The following is a 23,822-nucleotide window of genomic DNA, read 5'->3' on the forward strand; positions in this document are numbered from 1 at the left end:
GCAATGTTTTTGTGACAGTGATGCGTGCATTTAATAGCGGTTATACTACAACTATGTTATAATTATACCAGCAATTTTGGCATCGTTCAATATAAATTAGATATTTTAAAATTAGGAAAACTATAAATGCAATTTTACATATTATATAAATATTGATATTACTTGCTATTAACATATTGTTAAATATATAATTATTTCACTATTATATTATAATATATGTATTATTGTTGTTTTTAAAAGAACCTTTTTTCTTTTAAAATTTAATTCATTCGTTCATTTTACGATCTGATTTAAAGTAATAAGTTGTTTAATAATGAGTCCTTTTAAAAATTGAGTTTTAAATATAGCAAAATGAATAAACTAAAAACACTATAAATAATAATAACAATAGCTAAATGTAGCTACTTATAATTTAATTTAATTTAGCTAATTATAGGTAAAATATAATAATTTATACTTGGTAACTATTGTTCCATTAAAAACTATGTATGAAAAATGCTACTACATAATTCTTTTTCATAACTCTTCCGTACTTCATGATTTCATTATTAATTTCGTTACTCTAAATAATCAAAATCAAGTTTTTATTTTCAAAGATCTTGGTGTTTAGTTTACTTCTTCTTTAAGCGTTCATTTTTTATTTACAGAAACGATGGTAAAAATGGATTTAAATTCAGTTAATTGTTTCAACGTACTTTATTTCGTATTGATTCATTCCGTTTTATAGTTAAGTGTTATTGATATTCTATGTATCTTTTATACATCACTACTTCTACCAATTTGAATTTTTAACGCTTATCTTTAGTTTTAAATTAGTCACAATCAAAATTTTAACTTAAAATAAACTTTAATAGTATAATTCCGTCACTTAATGTACATTGTTGGTGTAGTTATAAATACATTGGTATAACCATTACTTTCTATATTTCATACTGTATTTTTGTATAATGATTTAATGAAATTTAAAAACTTCTAACTCAGCCGTACATATATTTATAGTAGATAGTAATAATAATGTATTGATAAGTATAGGTATCTGTAACCCGAACAAAATCCTTTACCTGTACAAAAATAAATAATTACTAATTTTAAATCAAAGCACCTAATATAGTTGTCGTAAATTATAAAAAAATATATGTAAAATTATGTATTATATTTTTGTCCTTGGACGTATTATACTAGTCAGAAGTCTAGTGACTCTAGTGTATTTATATTTACTTATTTTTTTTTTATTTTAACCCATATTATGCATTTGCATAGTGAATTATTTTATGTGTGTATATGTGTAATTATTATAATTATTTTTATATTTGTAAATAACGGTGAAACACGATTAAGCACGGTCCTAACCTAACCTATTCATGTATCGGCGATTACGCCAATTAAGATTTTATGTACGACTGTAAGATTGGATATTATTTTTAGTGATTAGGTTAGGAACGCGATGGAAAATAGTGAAATAAAAGTTATTCTATCCGAGAGAGGAAAATAATTAGTCAATGTTGGTGCTTTTAAGTACAAATTTATTGAATTTATAAAAAAGGCGAGTTATTAAAATGGCGATGCACAAAAAATAATTGTACAGCTATGATATATTCTGGGCCAGATAAAAATATCGTTATTAAATCAAGTGGACAACATAATCATGTAGAAAATTTACCTCATAAATTAAAAGGCAAGTATTACGTGAAAATTGTAGAAGACGTGCTGAAGAGTCACTTTCAACTCAACACCTTTAAAGTTGATCAGAAATGAACTTTAAAATAATTCTATTTATTAATTCTATTCTATGCTCAATCGTGTTTTATTTTGGATTTCTATTGTTTAATTGTATCTATGCTCAATTGGGTAATGAAAAAGGTAAAATGTGCTCAATTGGGTTTTAGCCGTAAATACAGCGTATAATGATTATTTGAATGCTTTATTTAGATGTTTTAGAGACAAAATTTTTCCACAAAATTTTAAACAACTATTATAAATAATTAAAAAATATATGTATTAATAAAAATAAAATATACTCTCATATTGTCATATTCATAATATAGATAAACCCCAAAACAGAATCAACAGCCATGAAGCAAGGAGAGAAAAGATTAATGGTTAAAGTCATAAAAGCGATTGGACTCGGACTCAAACAAGGTTAAGCCTAGTGCTTACATTTATTTTTAACTACACAAACATTTATTTAAATGAATATTTTGTTCGAACGAATTTTGTATTTGTTCGGTATAGGATGTTTCGAGCCGTACTGCGTGATTGAAGTCGACGACCCGTTCCAGAAGAAGCAAACTTCGACAAAGAAGAACACTTCATCACCACAATGGAACGAGAACTTTATGTTGTAAATACAATTTTCGTATCGTTAAATAATAAAATATTTGCATTAACTTGCTGCAGTCGTCGGTTCATAGCGGTGGTTCGTAATAATGTATTTGGTTGTTTTAAGCACATTGAACCGAACGACCGAGGAGATATTATTCGAGGTATACGACTGCAACCCGAATGGCGGTAATCAGTTTATGGGCTTGGCTATTGTCAGCGTCGAAGAACTACTCGTCAACCCTTATCAGAGACAAGTGTTATCACTCCAGTCACGGCCATATCAAGATGATTCGGTGTCCGGCACTCTCACGTTAGAAGTGAGTGATACGCATATTGTATAAAAAAACACGGAAAAAAAATCAAAGTTTTTATTTTACCTCATTCACAACACAAATATTTTTCAAACAAAAAATACAATAGTATTTAATTTACTTGTTAACATATTTATTTTCGGTTTCAGTACTAGTCCTAAAAATCAATTATTTTATAATAAAAATCTGGACACAGTTTAAATTTTTGTAAAATATAAACTAGAGTTCCGGTTAAACCTAGAAATCTAATGGCTCTGCAACGTGCTCTGATACTACATATTAAATATAATACATAGATTCCTTAGGGGAGTAACAAATATAACAAGCACTACGGCGTAGGAATTACAACCGGGGTTCTTATAATGAGTAGGTTATGATTAAGTACGGATCCATAACTTTAGGTGTAAATAAGTGAAGGGTAAAACCACATATCGTATGGTGAACAAACAACACCTATACATAGATTTAATGACAATAGTTATAACGTAGGAAATTGTAGGCCTAAAATCATCGATAATAATGGAGCAGTCTTTCTTGGAAATGCTGACCGAATCGACAATATTACATTACAATACGTAGTTGTATCATCCCAGGGTCACATACAAGCATTATAACACATACGCTTATGATTCAATAGGAAATCATCGATATATGATTGACGCAAACGCGTGGGAAGAGTGGATGCACTTGCACTGACCAGCAGGGACCTGCCGGTACCACGGGATATAAGGCGGTCCCGAATAGGCACATGTGATTTACCAGAGTTAGAGCTAGCACCTTTACGTCACTCAGTTTAATATTTATGTCTCCTGGACTTAGAATATTTTTCATAGTTTAATTAAAATAAATATTTGGACTTAGAATAATTTTTCAATAAAAAAACACTTCGAAATATTTCATCGGCATTTAAATTATTTCGACATTTTATCAAACTACATCTCTACGGTTGCTCTTAAGCGCTAAAGCTCCAACAATTTTGATTTTTTTTTTTTTAATTTGTTCTTTAATATCTCTCAACGTTTATTTTATATAATATATAAATATACTTAAAATAATAATATAATATATTGAATAAGGTAATTCGCCAAACATGCTTAGCCTTATTTTTTCCTTTAATAATACATTTATTCAAATACTGATTTTTAATATTATATATTATATAATACGTACTTAAAAACCATACTTTTAAATTTTTTGAGATATTTTTATACCGCATACTATTGCGGAATGTTCTATGGTAATACAAACTTCGATTTGTTTGAATGAGAACCTTCTTTTCTATTATAAATTATTTAATGGATCATTTTTTTTAAAAAAGTCTGTATATAAATGTTTTTATTAACGAAACTAATTCAAATTGTAATGAGTAATTTTTCATATAAAATGATTATATTATGAATAAGCGACCTTGATAAAGAAAAAAGAGGAGTAAGTATGCTTGAAAAATTACCCTATAAATATCAAAATAAATTAAAAATATAAATAACTATTTGAATTTTAATATTTTGTGAAAAAAAAATGGCTCTAAACAAAAATTTTATTAATTTATTAAGCATTTTTATACACCAAAAAAATGATCACGTATGTACATAAAAAAAATTTTTTTCCATGATTAAGTTTGTACAGAGAGAGTAAATTTTAGTAAAGATTTTTTATTACTTATAGAATTTATTAGGTTTAATTTTTTACTTGAATAATTATTTTTGGTTTTTAATTTTTATCGGGAAAAAAAAAAATTGTTGATAACGAAAATATTATTTTTTATATTTTGTGTAAAATGAAACGATAGATATTTTAGCGTTAGGGTATTGAGTTTCAAATTGATAATAGTAAATAAGAAATAGCATGAATGAAATATGTGCATTTCAATGTTTAAGGGGACTCAAAAGGTTATAATAATTGTGTAATCCGATAATTTTTATTTATAAATACGGATTTTGGTTTTAGTTCCACAAATTTGGAACTATTTGAATTCGGTTACAATCAGATTCTGATTTAAAATATTCTCAAAAATACTTTAAAAACTATAATTTGATAAGAAACATAATTTATTTAACAGATGTGATTCAAAATAAAAAATTTAAGACTAACTGAGATTAACTTGATAGAAAATAAAAAACAAAGTATACAAATAGATAATAATGCATTAGAGATTGCTAAAAAGTCCAAATCTAATAATAATTAACGAGTTTTAAATATTTCAAAATTTTCGTGACTGTTAAATCAAATGATTATAATAATAATAAAAATCAAATTAAAAAAGTCCCAATAAATGCTTAAAGTAAGTACACAATCAAAAATTATACATTTTTTTGGATGAATTCTAAAACAAATTATTGATTTCTAATAATTTTACCATCACTTAAACATATAACACGAAATAGATCATAAATCGATCAAATTAAACTTTAATTTAATTATGAATAAAATGATTTATTTTTTTATTTATATTTCATAACTCATCTTAGTTGTTTACTTACGCATAAAGTAAGCAAGTCGTTCCTAAATTATATTGGTCATATTTATTTAATGTATGTGTATTTTTATCATGTACTAGTTCAAGTCCAGAATCTAAATAATATATGACTTATGATATGAAATTTATCGATATATTTTAAAAGAAAGTCGAACAATTACTTAAGAGTCATAATATATCACACTAAAAAACTAATTTTGATCCCTAAAATATACAAACCGTTATGAGTATGTTAAATATTTATAATTTCAACATTTTATTTTCATAAATATTAAGAGAATTTTCATTATTAATTTCCATAATAATTATGATGACATATTATATATTTTTAGACCTTTGTGTAACGAAAAATAAAGGTTATATCAGTTTTCTGTGCATGAACGGCACTTTAATATTTTACAATATACATAGTAATTTCTGTTTATTATTATTGTATTTACGTTCTGTGTTTGAATGTTTTATTATTTTTGAAGATTTATAGTGCTTTATAAAATAGTTTTCATTTTACTTAGAAATGGAAATACATTAAATTTACAGCATAATAGCAGTTCTTATGGTACAGTGGGTCCTTTGAAAAAAATTTTTAATATTCTGTTTTTCATTTAGCTTTTAAAAACTCTACAATACTAACCTAACCTAACCTATGTCCAGTTTTGTTACAAATTAAAATAAAAAAAAAGTGGGCAAGTGGGTACCGTTCTGCTGTACATTAGGGGGCGGGGTTGACCTCGGACTAGAGTAGGTTAAATTTAAATGCAATGATAGGTATCATTGTATACGAAAAACGATTCTGAACGAAGATGATTGTCAGCCTAAGATATAATTTCCAGTGGTTGGTGAAAAAGGTGGTTTATGTTTTAATGGCCTGAATACACCAACATTTAAGTTCTTTAATAATTATTGTAAGCTAAACTTATGAAAAATCTTGTATTACATTTTCAACTCTTAGCTACCTATACAAACATTTTTATGAATTATACCTACAAAATAATTTGCAAAAATTCATAATTTTGACGAATTTTTATCAAAATTTGAACTTCAAATGCTAATAAAAAAAAAATTGTGCCTACATCTTATAATTTTTTAACCATCATAAGAATAACTTATGAGGAACTTTGTATGAAATTTTCAATTATTTTGATAGGGCCAAAAAAATTATATCGACACTTCAAAAAAAATTTTTCAGAAAAATTGAAAATTTCAGTTGTCTATAAATAGCTCAAAAAAACTCAAAATATTTTGAAAATTAAATCATGTAAAGAAAATGCCAATCTATATAACTGATAAAATTTTCAAGTATCTACGACTTATACTTTTTGAATAATAACAAATATTTAAAATCGTTTGATGATAAATCGTTATCGTTACGCGATTTCGTAAAAATTTAAAATTCAAACGCACTTAAAATTTTTCTTATAATGATGCTTCGAGTTTTATCTATAGCTACTTGAAGGAAAACTTATGGATAATTTTAATCCTTAGTTATGAACACAAACAATTTTATGATTTTTCAACTTCAAAATTACTTGCAAATTTTCGCGTTTTCGACGAATTTCGTAAAAATTTGAACTATAAACCCTTATAATTTTTTTTAGCTACAATAAAAACAACTCATAAGGAACCTTGTATTAAATTTTCAAAACTTTTTGGTCATCCAAAAAATTTTTATCGACACTTTAAAAAAAATTTCTCAAAAAAATCGAAAATTTCAGTGGTCTATAAATAACTCAAAAAAAGTCAAAATATTTTGAAAATTAAATCATGTAAAGAAAATGCCAATCTATATAACTGATAAAATTTTCAAGTATCTACGACTTATACTTTTTGAATAATAACAAATATTTAAAATCGTTTGATGATAAATCGTTATCGTTACGCGATTTCGTAAAAATTTAAAATTCAAACGCACTTAAAATTTTTCTTATAATGATGCTTCGAGTTTTATCTATAGCTACTTGAAGGAAAACTTATGGATAATTTTAATCCTTAGTTATGAACACAAACAATTTTATGATTTTTCAACTTCAAAATTACTTGCAAATTTTCGCGTTTTCGACGAATTTCGTAAAAATTTGAACTATAAACCCTTATAATTTTTTTTAGCTACAATAAAAACAACTCATAAGGAACCTTGTATTAAATTTTCAAAACTTTTTGGTCATCCAAAAAATTTTTATCGACACTTTAAAAAAAATTTCTCAAAAAAATCGAAAATTTCAGTGGTCTATAAATAACTCAAAAAAAGTCAAAATTTTTTTAAAATTTAACTATATACATATACCACTGACATTAAAATTTGGTGAAAATGTCAAGTATTTTCAGTGATTAGTTTTTGAATTACAACCATAAAAAAAAATCAATTTGGTCGAAAACTGGTTTTGCGTAAAAATTGTCGTTTTTCCGTCATTTATTTTTGTTTTTCTCGATTTTTTTGAAAACTGTTGGAAAATGTTTACTTTTTACCTGTATAATGCACCAAGGATATTCACTTTTCCATCGGAAACCACCCCCGAAGCTTGAAATTGGAGCATTATTTCGACTAGTTATGCTGTACACAGACACAAAAAAAAACAAAATTTTAAAATCAATACATTCATCACTTCGTTCAGAATCTGAAATTGATTCAGTATCTAATGCTAATTATTATGGTAGAATGTACGTTTGAAGGAAATCGATTAATATTTTTGAAAATTTGTTAACTATAATTAACTATAAATATAATTAATACATAACTACTTCTAAAAACATTATTAATATTATTGTAATAATATAAAAACAGTTATATTTAATAATATAATGTACGAAATGTATATTATCTTATATAATATGTGTGCGTGGTTTGCAAGCAACACGTCACAGCTAGTTAGATGGGTATAATCGCGGATTCGTTGGTATAATTCTGATTTATAGTTCCTTTATTAAATTAAAATGTTCTTTAAATCTTGTAAATAATTAGAAAAATACCTAATGGCAGCAGCATATACATCGCAAGCATAAAATTTATACATATAATATAATTTATAAAACGATTAAACGGGGTTGAGTATTAATTTTTTACGTCGAAATAGATGGTATCAACTGGGTTAATCGATTTTTATTTAGTTTGTTTTTTACCCACATAATGAATACAGCAAAGTCGTAATAAACAAATATTATCGTTAACGCAAAATAACTTACCTGTATTTAAACTAAGTACATAATATATTTTATTATTAAACTCGAGGCGTAAGCATTTTTCATACTCATTACTTTCGTTCTAATAAACAACACTTATAATTTAATTATATATTATGTGCAAGTACATAATATATGTAGGTATAAATGTATTAGGTACACAATTTCCCCAGGTGCGTTTGTATAAATATGCCTATTACTCGGGACTGAGATTAATATAATATTTGTGGACTGCAGCTGCAAGGATTCGGGAAGATAAAAATGCGCTCAGCAAAATTGCCCGCTGCGACATCAATCCTTTGGGAATCTAAAACAATAGAGCTTTTATGTAACGGGGCATTTAATGCAGCCATTTAATGGCACAGTCTTTATTCAGGCTTTACTTTTTATTATCCAATTTGTACTCTGGTGTATTGTTATTGTCACGTTTAACTTTTCTTTAAATTAAACGTAGAATTCTCAAATGTCTTAATAAAAAAATATACACTACACACTAATAAACGATTGTCCGTCGTAAACTAGTTTATTTACTCGTATATTTATTGTAGGTATATCCAGCGTAATAGACGAGTATGAACATCTATATCTTACTTTATATCCTTGGGAACAGTGACTTGATAAATGTTGAAGAAAAATACCATAAATATACCCACACTATAAATAGCCAATTTGTTAAAAACAAATTTATCGGGAAAAAAAAAACAACTTGTTAAATAGTTTTAGATTCTGAACGGACTGACAAATGTATGGATTTTACAATGATGTGTGTGTGTGTGTGTGTTTTTTTTTTTTATTTTTTTTTTTTGTTTGTGTCTGTCATCACGTTTTGGAGCAGTAAAAGTGTTTCGATTTTTAAACTCAGCCCCGTTTTTCATAGGAAAGTAAATCTAGTTGGTATTTTGGGAGTCAAAAGTAAAAAGTTAGTCGATAGTTTTCAAAATCGTCAGAAAAAACCCTAAAACCACTGGACTACTGAAATTTTCGATTTTTATCAAAATTTTTTTTAAAGTGTCGATAAAAAAATTTTGGATGACAAAAATAACTTGAAAATTTAATACAAGATTCCTCATGAGTTGTTCTTATTGTAGCTAAAAAAATTAAAAATCGTCACATTTTTTTTTTATAAGCTTTTATAGTTCAAACTTTTACGAAATATATCAAAATCCCGAAAATTTGCAAGTAATTTTGGAATTGAAAAATCATACAATTTTTTGTATTTATATGCAAGAACGAAAAATTCAACACTAAGTCTTTCATAAGTTTTCCTTCAAGTAGCTAGAAAGAAAACTCAAAGCATCATTGTAGGAAAAATTTTAAGTGAATTTGAATTTTAAATTTTTACGAATAGCGTAGCGAGATAACGATTTTAAATATTTGTTATTATTCAAAAAGTATAAGTCATAGATACTTGAAAATTTTACCAGTTATTTAAATTGGCATTTTCTTTACATGATTTAATTTTCAAAATATTTTGAATTTTTTCGAGCTATTTAACTGAAATTTTCAATTTTTCTGAAAAAATTTTTCGGCTGAGTTAAAATACTTGAAAGTTTAATACAAAGTTTCTCATAAGTTATTCTTATGATGGTTAAAAAATTATAAGAGGTAGGCACAATTTTTTTTTTATTAGCATTTGAAGTTAAAATATTGACAAAAATTCGTCAAAATCATGAATACTTGCAAATTATTTTGTAGCTATAATTCATAAAAAAATTGCATAAGTAGCTAAGAGCTGCAAATTTAATACCTACAAGGTTTTTCATAAGTTTAGCTTGCAATAATTATAAAAGAACTTGAATTTTGGTGTATTCAGGTCATTAAAACATAAACCACCTTTTTCACCAACCTCTGGAAATTATATCCTAGGCTGACAAATCATATTCGTTCAGAATCGTTTTTCGTATACAATGATACCTATCATTGGATTCAAATTTAACACTCCTATAATATATAGTAGTGATTTACACGGCACCAAATGTACAGCAGAGCAGTATCCACTAGCCCACTTTTTTTTATAATCAATATTCTACTTCACTGACAACTTTTAACATGATGTTTGTAATAAATGAAAGAAACTAAGTGTAATATTATAATGTATTTAATAATGATACAAACCTTATTGGGGGAGATAAAAATCTAATACTTACTGTTTTCAAAATTTACGAAATTCAGTTGAACATCGATTTTAATGGAGAAAAAATACAAAAATATATATTCTATAAGCATACATTCTTTATTAATATAAATTTGAAATTCAATTCATGAATGAGGCCAAAAATTACAGCAAATTTTAAGCAACTTTTTTAAAAGCAATAGTAAAACAAAAAAAATCTACCAAATTTTATGAATACTTAAGACTCATTTGTAATTAAAATTTTGAAAAAAATGAAAAAAAATACTTACTACTTTCACGTAAGCATAATTTTATTTTATTACGATGACAGATAATGAAATTAAATTAATAGTATCTTATCATGAATATACGATATAGAATGTCCAGGAAGACCAGTTATATAGTTGCAAATAAGTACACACAGGAAACTATTTATGCATTGCCAAAGAGCCCTCATAGAACTGCGGATTTTAAGGATTTGATAGTTCATTCAAGAAAACGAAAAAGAAAAACTCTAAAAGGATTTAAGTTTTTATTGATTTCTAGATAGAAATAAAAATATATGACATCACAAGTCCATGAAAAAAAATTAAAATGTGTTAGAAATGTTAAGTTAAATTATTAATATATTTAACTTCAAACATATAAAATCACTGTGGAGAAAAATAATCAACACAGTTGAAAAATAAATTAAATCATTTTTTTTTTTTATTTTGATTGCATAGGTATATAAATATGCATATTAATTGTGTATTGTACAATATCCAAATTTTTTTCAGATAACAATTAAATATTTTTTTCAGTCTTGTAAAGTATTTTATTAAATGTATTTGAACGATTTTAAAATATTTAGAATAAATTTTAAGGCATTTTTAAATTGAATATTTTAAATACTCTCTTTAACGTATTTGTAATTGAAAATCAAATGTTTTTATATTATAAATTATCATCAGAATTCGAAATAATTATTCATCATATTTGAAATTGGTTTGTATTATAATATTTAGGTATTATTTATAATTAAAATCAAATTATTATACACTAATTTGAATGTTAATTTATTTTATACTCCATTAATACCCGTTTATTGTTTAATTGATATTAAAGCATGTCATGGACCGTGGTTTTAAATATTTTATTGTATTTTTTTTTATTTCTCAGAATAAAATAAAAATAAAATAAGTAATATAAATTTCTTAATTTATAATATTTAAACTTATGTTTATTATATAAGCAATATGCATCACTTTGAAATCATATTGTTCAGAATTTAAAAATAATAATCAGCGAGTTTTAACTACAGTTATTACAAATATACGTATAAACATTCTTTTAAAATATACAAACAGTCGTCGGCGAACTGGAAAATCACCACCTATTTTACTATAGGTAATATGTTTATGATATCTAATATCTATAATGTCCTATATCTATAATTTTCAATGGTATATAATGTTATATTGTTGTAACAATATTGTAGTATTATTTATGTTGTAAGGCAATTACAACAAATATTTTTGTATTTGTCATAATAAATTCTGTTTCTAAAACAGTTCATATTATATTTACTCTTCTATCAATCTATGACATATTGTCAGTTGTAATAATCTAAATTAAAATAAGATATTTAGTTAACGGAGAAGTTAGTTTTTAAAATAATTCATAATCGGGAAGACTAACATTTTCATTATTCTTATATCTTGTGTTTATTATTAAAATTAAAATTTTATTTTTTAGTTGGTATTCCCAATGCTAAATTACAATACGTGCCATATGAATGTCTTGGGATTTTTTTATCGGCTTTATTATTATGAGCCATATCCTGATTCTTATTAAATAATATTTACCCTGATTCTTTTATTGTGAATAATTGCATTCAAAATTTAACAAAATTCTTTTGAAATTATTATTCAATTCATCGTGAAAATACATATTTCAGTTTATTCAAGAACATACAAGGTATGCAAGCAAATACATAATACCACAGGTATTAAATAAAAATTTGTAAATAATAATCAAGAGGTAAGGAATTTTTTAATTTTCAAAGTATCGTATATAACTTTTACTGTATAAATACATTTATTTACGTTTCCCTTGTTGTATATTATTATATTGACGTATTGTCAGCGTTATATCGAATGATCTATTATGATATAATTTGATAAATTATGATTATATTATTTTTTTTTCAAATAAGTTATACTATTTAATAAACTCTTATTCTTATATTATAATTATTATCTTATTTTTCTTGTATTAAGTATAAACTTAATATTATTGAATGATATTGGGAGCTACGATTTGTTTTGCAGTCATGAAATTAGCTATAAGACTCGTGTAAAAACTAATCATTAAGACTTAGTTTTGATTTTGGTGAATATATTAATTGGTTTTTTTCTCAGTTAAATCACTTGTACTAATGTTATAAAATTTAACTATTATTATTGAACTGATATGGTATCATACAGTCTTACGTATTTCATGTTTCATGATAGACAGTCACTATAACATTGTGAACACTGTACCGCTAAACAACTATAGAATGAATGTAATTTGCTATAGTATACCCACCGATACAAAAAACATATCGTAGATATTGTTATTTACTGTTTATCTATAATTATCTACTTATTTACATTTTTTCTCGTATCTCGTTTTGATTACAATTTTTATAAAATCGACTACAATATAATATTAAAATCTTAAGCTACCTAATTTCTAACCTTACGTCACTATAATATATCCTTTATTTTGTTGTTTTGATTTTCGTTATATATTTAACTTATAAGAAACTCAAAAGACAATTTTGAATTTTTCGTTTTTCATTTATACCTAAATTAATTGTGTAATTTTGATTTATAATTTGAATATCTTATAGAAATATGTCATAACATATGTTTTAACATAGCAACATAGTAATTTATTGTCGTGTATTTTTTGATAATTTCATTTTGAAGTAAATTCCGATATTATTATATTTTTTTAGTATTCATGGAAATTGCCTAACACTAGTTTAAACACAATTTCTTTGCAGCGTGTAATTATTATAGTACGCAGAGTTTCAAAAGTCTATTACTGCACTAAAGTTACACCGAACACATACGAAATTTAGAGACGATTTAAAATGAGATAACTCATGTATAATCATATGCATTAAGCTGTTCAGTTTTGAAATGTGAATAGAAGTGTTGCCATTTCACTCAATGCAGTCACTCTCCTGTGAACCGTGTTATTTGTGGAATAAGTGTATAAAGTACACTATGTATATGGCTATATATAATAGTGGTAAAATCTGACAAAGTTCATTTCGTACGCGTTTCGTTTGATCTACGAAAGTACCGTTTCGCGTATGTGCAGTAGTCATAGTTTAGTTGGAGAATACCTAACATTATAATATGAGCGGGTGTGGGTAGATAAATGGATATATTAATAATGTAGCGAAGACAGGTGAAAAATAAAATGAATTTATGAGATCAATTTATTTTCAGATATAACTCGATTTATTCTTGTCAAATGTATTCCACGTTTCGCACGGTGTTGTCCGACGCTTTATAAACATTTTTATTTTTATTTTTTATGGTTATATCAGTCAACCACGAAAATAATAAGAGCGGAATTTTCAGCCCCATGCTTATTTCCTATATTGGCTATAAATTATCGCTAGTATACAAATATACTATACTTTGCCTGTCTTATGTCTGCAGCGCTTGAAGTCTTACATACTATTTTATAGTAGGTATATAGTGAAGAAAGTAAATAACCTAAACACAATAATTATTACAGATTTTGCATTTATCAGTAAAATAAATAAAAAATTTAAGCTATAAACTAAAAATTATAACATATTGACTCACATGCCAACTGGTTATATTAATTTATCTTATTTAAAAGGTATAGTACGCTCATCATGTTTTTACCACAATTGTTGAAGTTGCGATTTTCTAAATTTTGTTTTCATTCTTGTTATACAAATTTAAGAAATGTCAATACCAAATATTCTTCAAAAAATTCTCGTGTATGAAATAGTTAATAATTTTGAAAGTTGTATTAAGTTGTAATTATCTTCTTTTTTTTTAATGAAATAAGATATATTATAATAGTGGAGATCATCCGGGCCCTTAACCCTTATAATGTTGATAGTTTTAATACCAGAATGAATTAGTCTTTCAAATCAAAATCAATTGTAACAAAATTATTTTTTTTTTATAGAGGTAATCGCATATTCAATGGTTTAAAATTGAAGCGTGTTATCTATGGAATTTCTAAAATAGTAATATTTCACTCACTTTTAATACACTTATAATGTACTTCATAATTAAAAATACGATTCGTCGAAATAAATTAAATTTTTTTTACGTTGCATTTCCTTAACTCTGTGGTCCAATTCCATTTATATGCATATATGCTATACGCTGTTGCACACGATTTTAGTCATAAATTATGTATAATAATTTATTATGCAACAGTGTTTCGATTTTTTCCTTTGGTGGATACCATGTCCATTATCATACTACTTAAAAATGACTAGGATGCTATATAGATAGCTTCTGCAGTATAACAAACTTTTTTTGTGTGTTCTATGCTATTCAAACTGTCCACTGCAATGCTTTTAGACAAGGTTTTATTACAAAATACGATAATGCTCCAAAATACTTTTAGTTTCATATAGGTAATAATAAAATGTTTTGCATAGTATATAATTATAAATTATGGTCTTAAAATAGTACTACATTTATAATAATTTGGTAGTCAAACTACTATTTTAAGCTACAAAAATTATCTTAATCAATTAAATAACATAATCTATGGTAATTCGTTTTTTATTTTTACTGAAATTAGAAACCAAACGTAATCGCAGCGTTTACGTTCTATAAAAATTAATAATCATTTGTAATATTTAAGTCTAAGCTAAAAACACTCCTAATGCACGGTCACAACAAAAATAGTTTTAAAATAAAGAGGAGTATAAAAATATGAGGAAAATGTATATTATATAAATTATGTATAAAAAGGATTTATTCAACATTCTTTTCATCAAATTAGAAAAAAAAAGAACTAACAATATAGCGTTCTACGTTATTGACTTTTAATTTATTCATATTTTATACTATACTGTGAAGTATATTACACTATATTATACTCTACAACTCTACATGGAAATAAAATCTTTTGAACAAAATTAATGATCTCTATTTAAAATATAATTATTATTGATTTTAAAATAATAATTAAGACTTAATATTAAAATATGATCATTTTAATGATCTGATACTTAGCAATATGTATATAAATATTATAATCCAGTTATACGAGCATTTTATCTGTATCTAGTTTATTTCAACTTAAAACTATATTCCACTTTTGAAATAATATCGCTTACTTCCACAATAATTATAATATATATATGCTTGTTTAAAATATATTTTTTTAATTGAGATTTTCAATTTTTATTAAATAAGTTTCAGAATTATGATCTTTGGTATCGAATAATTTAAATCATAGAGCTCAAAAAAAAAAAAAAACTTAGTTCAAAACCTAAAATGTTATCTATTTATATTTATACATAAAAAATAAATAAATCGTATGAAATAAAAACAATGAATTGATTGTGAACTTAAATTGATTCCAAAAACGACCAATTTTTGCAGCATGGAAAACCTTCAGATGTAAAAATAATTCAAATCTACCTTTCCTACGAAAGAATGAGAGTATAAGAGCCTTTATATTGTATCCTTCATTCATAAATAATACTTACTATAATATGTCTACCCTTGTCGAATGTCTTAGATGGTCTCGCACGATATATACAATAAAATTATACCTGCGTTATTTTTCTACGGTTTCAGTTCATTTTTCTCGAGGATGAAGAACAGAACGCCGTATCAAAAGGAACTACAGATCTTACAAACGAAAGGCTTTCGATGTACAATGATCATTATTTACAAGGTAAAAAAAGTAACGTAGTGTACAGCAAGTTATATAAGGTGATTATTTTAAAAGAAACCCATTGTTTTAAAAATGTTGCGTGTTTAAGAATATATTTTTATGTAATTTATATAAGTTTAATACATTAAAAACTACATTTATGAAAAAAAAAATTTTCTGCTTTTCAATTGACATTTTGTATGGCAGAATAGTTTTCTAGGATTTTGGATTTGCTACAATTTTGAATTTACAACATGTAGATAATTAGTCATCATCTACTTTGAAGTTTAGAAGATAAAATATGATAATAACAAATATATATATATATATATAAATATATTCTTAAAATAAATTTGTTTTTTCGACATCAAATGATTTTTAAGTAAAATTTCCAATAACTTAATTTTTTTTTGAGAAAACGACTGTTTGCTTTTGAAATAATCACTTTGTATAACAATATTTATGTATATGAATTTATTTTGACAAAATTTTCCTTTTATATTAATATTATAATTTACCTTTATTTTCGATTTGTTGAACCACCTGCAACAGAACCGTTCGCTGGCAGTAGTGTGAATCAAATACGCAAAAATGCGCAGGAAGAGAACAAGAACAAACACATATCGTACAACATCAATACGGTGTTCAACAACAAAGATTATTTAGTAAGAAGATTTGACTTATTTTATTATTATTATTAGATTTCCTTCGATTTTTAGTCATTGTGGTGGTTTGTTATCCATTGATCGGTAGAGAGATCTGAAACAGATAATAAACATTACAATAAATGTTCAACGGGCCACTCTGAAGTATATTTTTTTGTAATATACTTTTCTTTTCGAACAGCAAATGCCGTCGGACCACAGAAACATGACACAAGACGGTGTGGCAAGTCGGATGGGTTTATACAATAACAGCAGTTCGCAACAGAACCGGGAGTCCGAAACAGGAATAAGCGTCGATAGACAATATGACACCGGTTACAATGGAATGTACGAAGGTGAGATTTCAGCTGGTAGATTCCCACCAGATGGACAACAATTATTAAGTACGTTAGGAGATCATAACAAAATCGATGTATTTGCACGCACATGCTTGAAAACTGAGGCAGTGAAGTGATCACAATTGATAATAATTATTTTTACCGATTGCTAGAAAGGTTGATTGGCGTTCATCAGTATTATAAACGATTTAAAGATAAATTTCACTTATTAAACTGATAATTTTTTGAGCAACAATGAATTTGAAAGCTCGAAAGATTTTTCGGGAGTTTCCTCTAATATCCAAATAGTTTAAAACACAGAAATATATAATTTATGTAAATCTCAGAACCAGATAAATGAGATATCCAATTTGGGTTATTATTTATGCCAAACCTACTATTCGTAAGTCACACTGTTCGTTTTTTAACAAAAAAAGTACTTTATTTTAGCTGATACGCCAGAACCCAAATAATATCAGAAATGTCCAAAAGCTCTTTTAAAGTTTTTATGAAGTCCTCAATTATATCAATTAAATGTTTTCTGGATTTTGTTCTCATAAATAGAGTTAATATGTAAAAATCAATAGCTTGAAAATAAATAATGAATACTTACATGGATATTATGTTTTCGTTGTAAGTAAACATTATTTTGTTCGTTGCCTATTTCACATAACAGTACCGTCGCTTAGCTACCAAAAAAATATTTAGAATTTTGTCCACGATACAATAGTCAATCAAACGTGAAATCGAATGAGTTTGTCACGTAGGATTTTAATTCCCTAAAAACTATCAAAAAATTACTTAAAAAATAATCAAACGCCATAACAACGTAAAAATATGCTTGAAACGAATGATAAAACTGTTATTTATAGACTGATACACGACTATGCAAGAAATAAGAATACGATGATTTAACTTTTAGGATTTTTTACACTTTTTATTTTATTTTAATCAAGAATGTAAAAACATAATTTAAAGATTATGGACATTAGATTATATAAACACAATAAATAAATAGTATACCGAAAATAAGTTCGAAAATGATTTATCTTCAACTTTCCTGATAAAATACTACACCTGATAATCTTTGGAAATGGATAAATACATTTTCATATTCAAAGATAGAATAGTTGACATTTAGTATGGATGAAAATTACTAAGAAATTACTAAAACAAATGTTTCAAAAATAAAATAAAATTTCAAATTTTTTGATTTACAATAAATTTATTGGGTTACAATTTTTTAATATATGCATTCAAAATATGTACATTATCAAACAATTTTTCAAAAAAAAAAAAAAATAAAAAATGCAAAATAAAAGTTAAACTGTTGAAGTACCCATTACATGAAACGAATAGTTCTAAACTATTTAAAAAATAAAGCACTATGTATTGAAATCTTGTTTATAGCCATGAGCAAAACTAAATCAGACGATTTCTTCCAAATATTATAATAATATAGTACTAAAAAAAAAAAAATTAAATTAAAATTTTTTGTAGAATTTTGAATTTGCGCTTAATAATTAATTTGATAATTGATTTTAAAGATTTTTTTATAAAACTAAAAACCGTCTTATTTTAGACCAACATAACGCAAAGTTCTGTCAAGTTCCACGTGATATAATTAAGAAGTTATTTTCAAAATGTGACTATTTAATGGTTCCAATAATCTAATATAAAAATTAATACAAAGCTCGCAAGATAAGCGTATCTACTTTTTTGTTTTTATTACTAATTTTTTTTCTGCATTGAAAAATTATTTAGCTTTAAAATATTGTTTAGTTAAAAGTTATAAATTTGAATGCAAATAAGAAGAGATAATGGAAATCACCATAAATAAGTTTAAACTCATCGTTTTTCCTATAAATTAATATATTTAATACTAAATACCATGTTTAAACACCGGTTGTGATACCTAAGTTTATCGTAAAATGTAAGTACTTAAAGAAGCATAATATCTAGCAGAATGACGTTTTAAACATATTCGTAGCATACGGTGTACGGTCCTTATGGTTAAATTCTATTTTCATAGATTTATATGAGTTGGTTAAAGTAACTACGTTAATAAAAATGCGACCTGGCCCGATCTTGACCAACTAGTAAAGCGAATACGCTGAATGCGTAATAACATTATATTTTACACGTTATTCGTTTTTATACCATAATATATAACATTATATTGTATTACGTAGGTATAGTGTATAATATGATTATGTGATGTAATTTAAATATTTAACAATGAATCACGTTTGTTTTACGGACAGATAGCTATTAGGTACATTAGAAATTTTGTAAAATGTTTTACGTATTAATATAAAATCTTGTAGAAAAACAGACTATTATTATTGTATTTAATTAAGCTAAAAATTGGTGGAAGAGTGATAACTGATTAAGTTATAAATATGAATCAAATTTTAGACTCGACATTACTTATTTAGTCTTTACGAACTTTTGATTTAATACGCTGAGCATTATACTACTTGTATACTACTAGAATGTTAATTCTACAAACTCTTGATTTATAGATTTTCGTTATTTATTTTTGAAATATTGTATACATCTTCTGTTATCATTAAAAATCATTATATTTTTTTACATAATTTCAAAATATCATTTTTGGAAAAAAAATGTTTTTTAAGTATTTTACATTTTTAAATTAGGTAGAACATACGTCGTATTTCATTTCATTTCTTAATCAGAATAATCTTGAGATATGTCAATACATACCGTTTATAATATATGTATTGATGTGCACAAAAAAAAAACATTTCCATTAAAATATGAAATTAAATATTTATTTAATGGATCACTCCGTATATTGATGGAAAAGATAAAGCAAAATTAACTAATTCACTAATTTGCAAGTGATTTAGAACAGGGGTGTAAGGGGATGTATAGACTTTTGATCGATCCCTAAGTTTTTTTATATTGTTACAATCGTCCAAAAAAAAAAAAAAATATCCTTGATAATCAAAAATATACAAACGTATGCTAACATATGTAACATATGTATATACATTTCTTTTGTTAAAAATAACATAAGGAAATCGAGATTGACTTGTTTACCACCCCTGGTATAGACAACTGGGTAAACTTATAGTAATTAATAGTTATTATTACGATGTGAAGATTTTTTTTTTTTTTAATTAGTCGTATATAGAATCGAACAAATATCAGATTTCATTTCTCTGCAATAAATTAATGTCCTTTAACATTGTAGTTTTAATGAATATCCATTGTTTACAAATAAACTCCTACTCTTCAATATCGTAGGAAAGCGAGGGAGGGGGCGAAACCTTTAAAATGTCTGCCACCCTGAAAGAATAAAAAGAAAACTCGCAACATATTGAAGCACATTTATAAAAACTCCCTCTCAAACCAATTTTGGAGCACATGGTTAACGAATTTGGGTCAAAGCCAAAATAGTAACATACAACTGTTTGAAAATCTGCCAATCGAAACACTGGTGGATTACGAAAAAAAAAATGAAACAATAGGATAGTAACAATTTTTATTTCCATATATTATGAGATTCACGCGTAATTTGAGAGACTACAGTATTATTATGATTTAGCAATAATTATTATAGGAAACGTTTAAAAATTGTGTCAAAGTTGTCGTCGAATGAAATCGTATTATATAAATAAGAGAAAAAGTTTTCACGCTGAAACAAATTAGATTTTGATTATTGCAGGTAAACGGATAACGTTTCAAGGTGGGTGTGTTCGAGCCATGTAATTATTTTCTACAAAACGTTTTAATTTCGAAAAGTTTCATTTATTGAAAAGTATTTTAAATTAAGAGCACGTACAGTACGTACAGTATTTAATTCCTTTTTTAACTTTGAATTTAACTGAAAAATAAAATAATTTTGGTTACCCACTGATTCGTAATATTTGGAAATAAGTGATATAAAATAGATAGAATTTGAATTTGATATTTCCAATATACAAGATGAATTACCAAAAATGTTTACCAACATTTTTTTTTTTTTAGTGTATACTTAAAGGCCTTATTTAATATTTATGAATTCATTCTATGATTTTGTAATTTTGTACACCAGATAGAAGTTAACTTGACCGAGGGTTACTTTACTCCAATGCTAACCTCATATTTTCAAATTAGAATTACTATTTTTTCAGAAAGTTTTTTAGTAAACGATTTTAAAAATATTAATATATTATCCAAATCGAAATCCGAACTAGTAATATTTGAATTATTATAACTTGTGTATTAAGGATGATAGGTCCACAATAATAAAATTAAAAAAATATAAAATTTTTATGTAAAACTATATTTAATGACAATAATTATTCTTAGTATAATACCTACCTATACATTTTAATAGTTGAGAAAATACTATTTTGAATTTTTATGTAGTTACGTTTTAAAAAAAATTTTCCATTCCATAGTTTACAGTTAACAACTTGTTTCTTATAAAAACAAAACAAAACAAAAAAAAGAAAAACAATGTATACATATTGTTGTAAATTATTTCTACATAATATTCCTTAAGTGGTGTGTAAAAATGTTAGTATTCAAAAATATGGCCTCAAGTAGGGATATCTTAATATTCCATAAATCGCTGTTTAAAAAAATTGGGGTGAGCATTCTTGGTGTAGTATTATGTTTAATTTCGAGTGTGAATATTTTGTGTTTTAGAAAATGTGTATTTGAAGATAAACTCGAAAACGTATGATAAAATCTCGAGTTAATACTTTTTTGCTCGACTATAGAAATGCGTCATTAGATCACTTACGATATGTTGTTTAGATTCTTGTATTATTAAACAAGCACTATATTATAATATATTATTTTATTGACGCCTCTTCGATACTTGCCGAATATACATATTTTAAAATTTCGAGATTGCCCGGTGAAAATCCGGTCATTAGTGTTACCGAAGACGCCGAGCCTTTCCAAAATATTGTTATAATATCATATTATTAAACTACGCGTACAATTTAGTAATAATATATAAATATCATATCGTATCATGATAAAATATGCCGTCCATCCCGTCGGTTATTCAAAAGAACGTCGTCAAAATAAGTACAGTGTTTAAAAGCGATTATTTTTAAGAGGATTATCTTGGCATCTTTCGGATAAAAACAGAGACAATATAATTAAATTACACCCTGTGATGAATGCAGTCAAAATTTACTAAGCCCCTTTATTCCGAACGTACCCGTTCCTCAGATATTATTGTGTTTTATTTTCATATTTAGTGCTATTGAAGTTTTGAAAAATGATGTTCGAAATTGGTTCATTAGTTGGGTAGATCACTTTGTAATAGGATATTAATGATTTATCTCTCAAAACCTCTTCGTGCAATGGTATTATACGTCATTATTTATAGTAAAGCACATTGGGTTTATTTTAATATTCATTATGCGCGTTTTACACGGCATCATTTGAAATTATTATTATATCTAAAATATATTCCAATATTTTCAATGATAGTAATGATAATAATTATTATTATTGTGATATTGCAACGAATTAAAACATATTATAATTTATAACCACATAATATTATTATGGATTCGCTGACTTCAAAATCGAATTAATTCAATTAATGTATTTGTTCAATTAAATAAAATACAATCAGAATCACTATTAATTTCAACATTTGATCATCTTGTTAAATGAGATACTATCCACTATAATCATATTCCACAATAATGATTATGAAGAAAAAAATAGAGTAGTAAGTGAACGATTAATGATGTTCTAAGAGAACCATCTAGGAGGACATGTTATCATATAAAATGACTGAATGCATGTCCACCACTACTACGTAAATAAAAAATAAATATTTCAAACGACCACATCAGTTATCTTAAATATTTTCTCCCGATTAAAACAGAGTAGATACACAAAAATGGCATTAACAATGTCGATGATAATGGTGAGTATATCCACTCTTTGTATACAGAATAAAATTCATCGAAACATATTCATTTTTTTTTTATTCAATTACGCAGTTATTCAAAATTTAAATATTAGCATTTATTATTTTCTGAGTCTGCATTTTAAAATTTAAAATATTATTTGTATTACTTAAGAAGTGTTTTGTAGAGTTACAAATTTATATTTTTCAAATGTGGATTTTTATATTATAATCACAATTGTTTACTTTTACATTAGAATTAATTAATTCTTAATATCATAGTATTATAAATAGATATTATTTTAAAATAATGTTATTGAAGATAGCAAAATTCAGAATAATATAATATACCTAACATTTTTAAGTTTCTACGAACAATGTTTCAAAAATTATAACGAAATAATTAACAATATTAGGTATAAACATTTGAACTAGGTATATATTATGTTTATAAAAAATTAACATGATTTTCTATTATTTTTTTTGTTTATAGTTAAAAAATAATGTTAAAAAACATTATAAAAAACTTAGTATAGCATTTTCGAACCCATAAAAAAAGTTTTATAAATTATTTATCACAAAATAATGAATTAATACTTACGAGTATTATAAATTTAGTCAACATT

General features: G+C 25.4%; 1 protein-coding gene across 2 annotated transcripts in view; it reads left to right on the forward strand.

Annotated features, from left to right (window-relative positions):
- Positions 1 to 23,822, forward strand: part of LOC114124772 (uncharacterized) — a 119,481-nt gene that overhangs the window by 63,956 nt on the left and 31,703 nt on the right. The window contains exons 5-10 of one of the 2 annotated variants that reach the window (XM_027988140.2): positions 2,046 to 2,139; positions 2,233 to 2,341; positions 2,447 to 2,639; positions 16,243 to 16,342; positions 16,874 to 16,986; positions 17,168 to 17,321. In XM_027988140.2, the coding sequence (XP_027843941.2) occupies positions 2,046 to 2,139; positions 2,233 to 2,341; positions 2,447 to 2,639; positions 16,243 to 16,342; positions 16,874 to 16,986; positions 17,168 to 17,321 (763 nt within the window). The remainder of the gene's footprint in view (positions 1 to 2,045; positions 2,140 to 2,232; positions 2,342 to 2,446; positions 2,640 to 16,242; positions 16,343 to 16,873; positions 16,987 to 17,167; positions 17,322 to 23,822) is intronic. The other variant, XM_050205336.1, reaches the window with a different exon arrangement.

Source organism: Aphis gossypii, chromosome X (assembly GCF_020184175.1).
Source record: "Aphis gossypii isolate Hap1 chromosome X, ASM2018417v2, whole genome shotgun sequence".
In the NCBI taxonomy this organism is placed as follows: domain Eukaryota; kingdom Metazoa; phylum Arthropoda; class Insecta; order Hemiptera; family Aphididae; genus Aphis; species Aphis gossypii.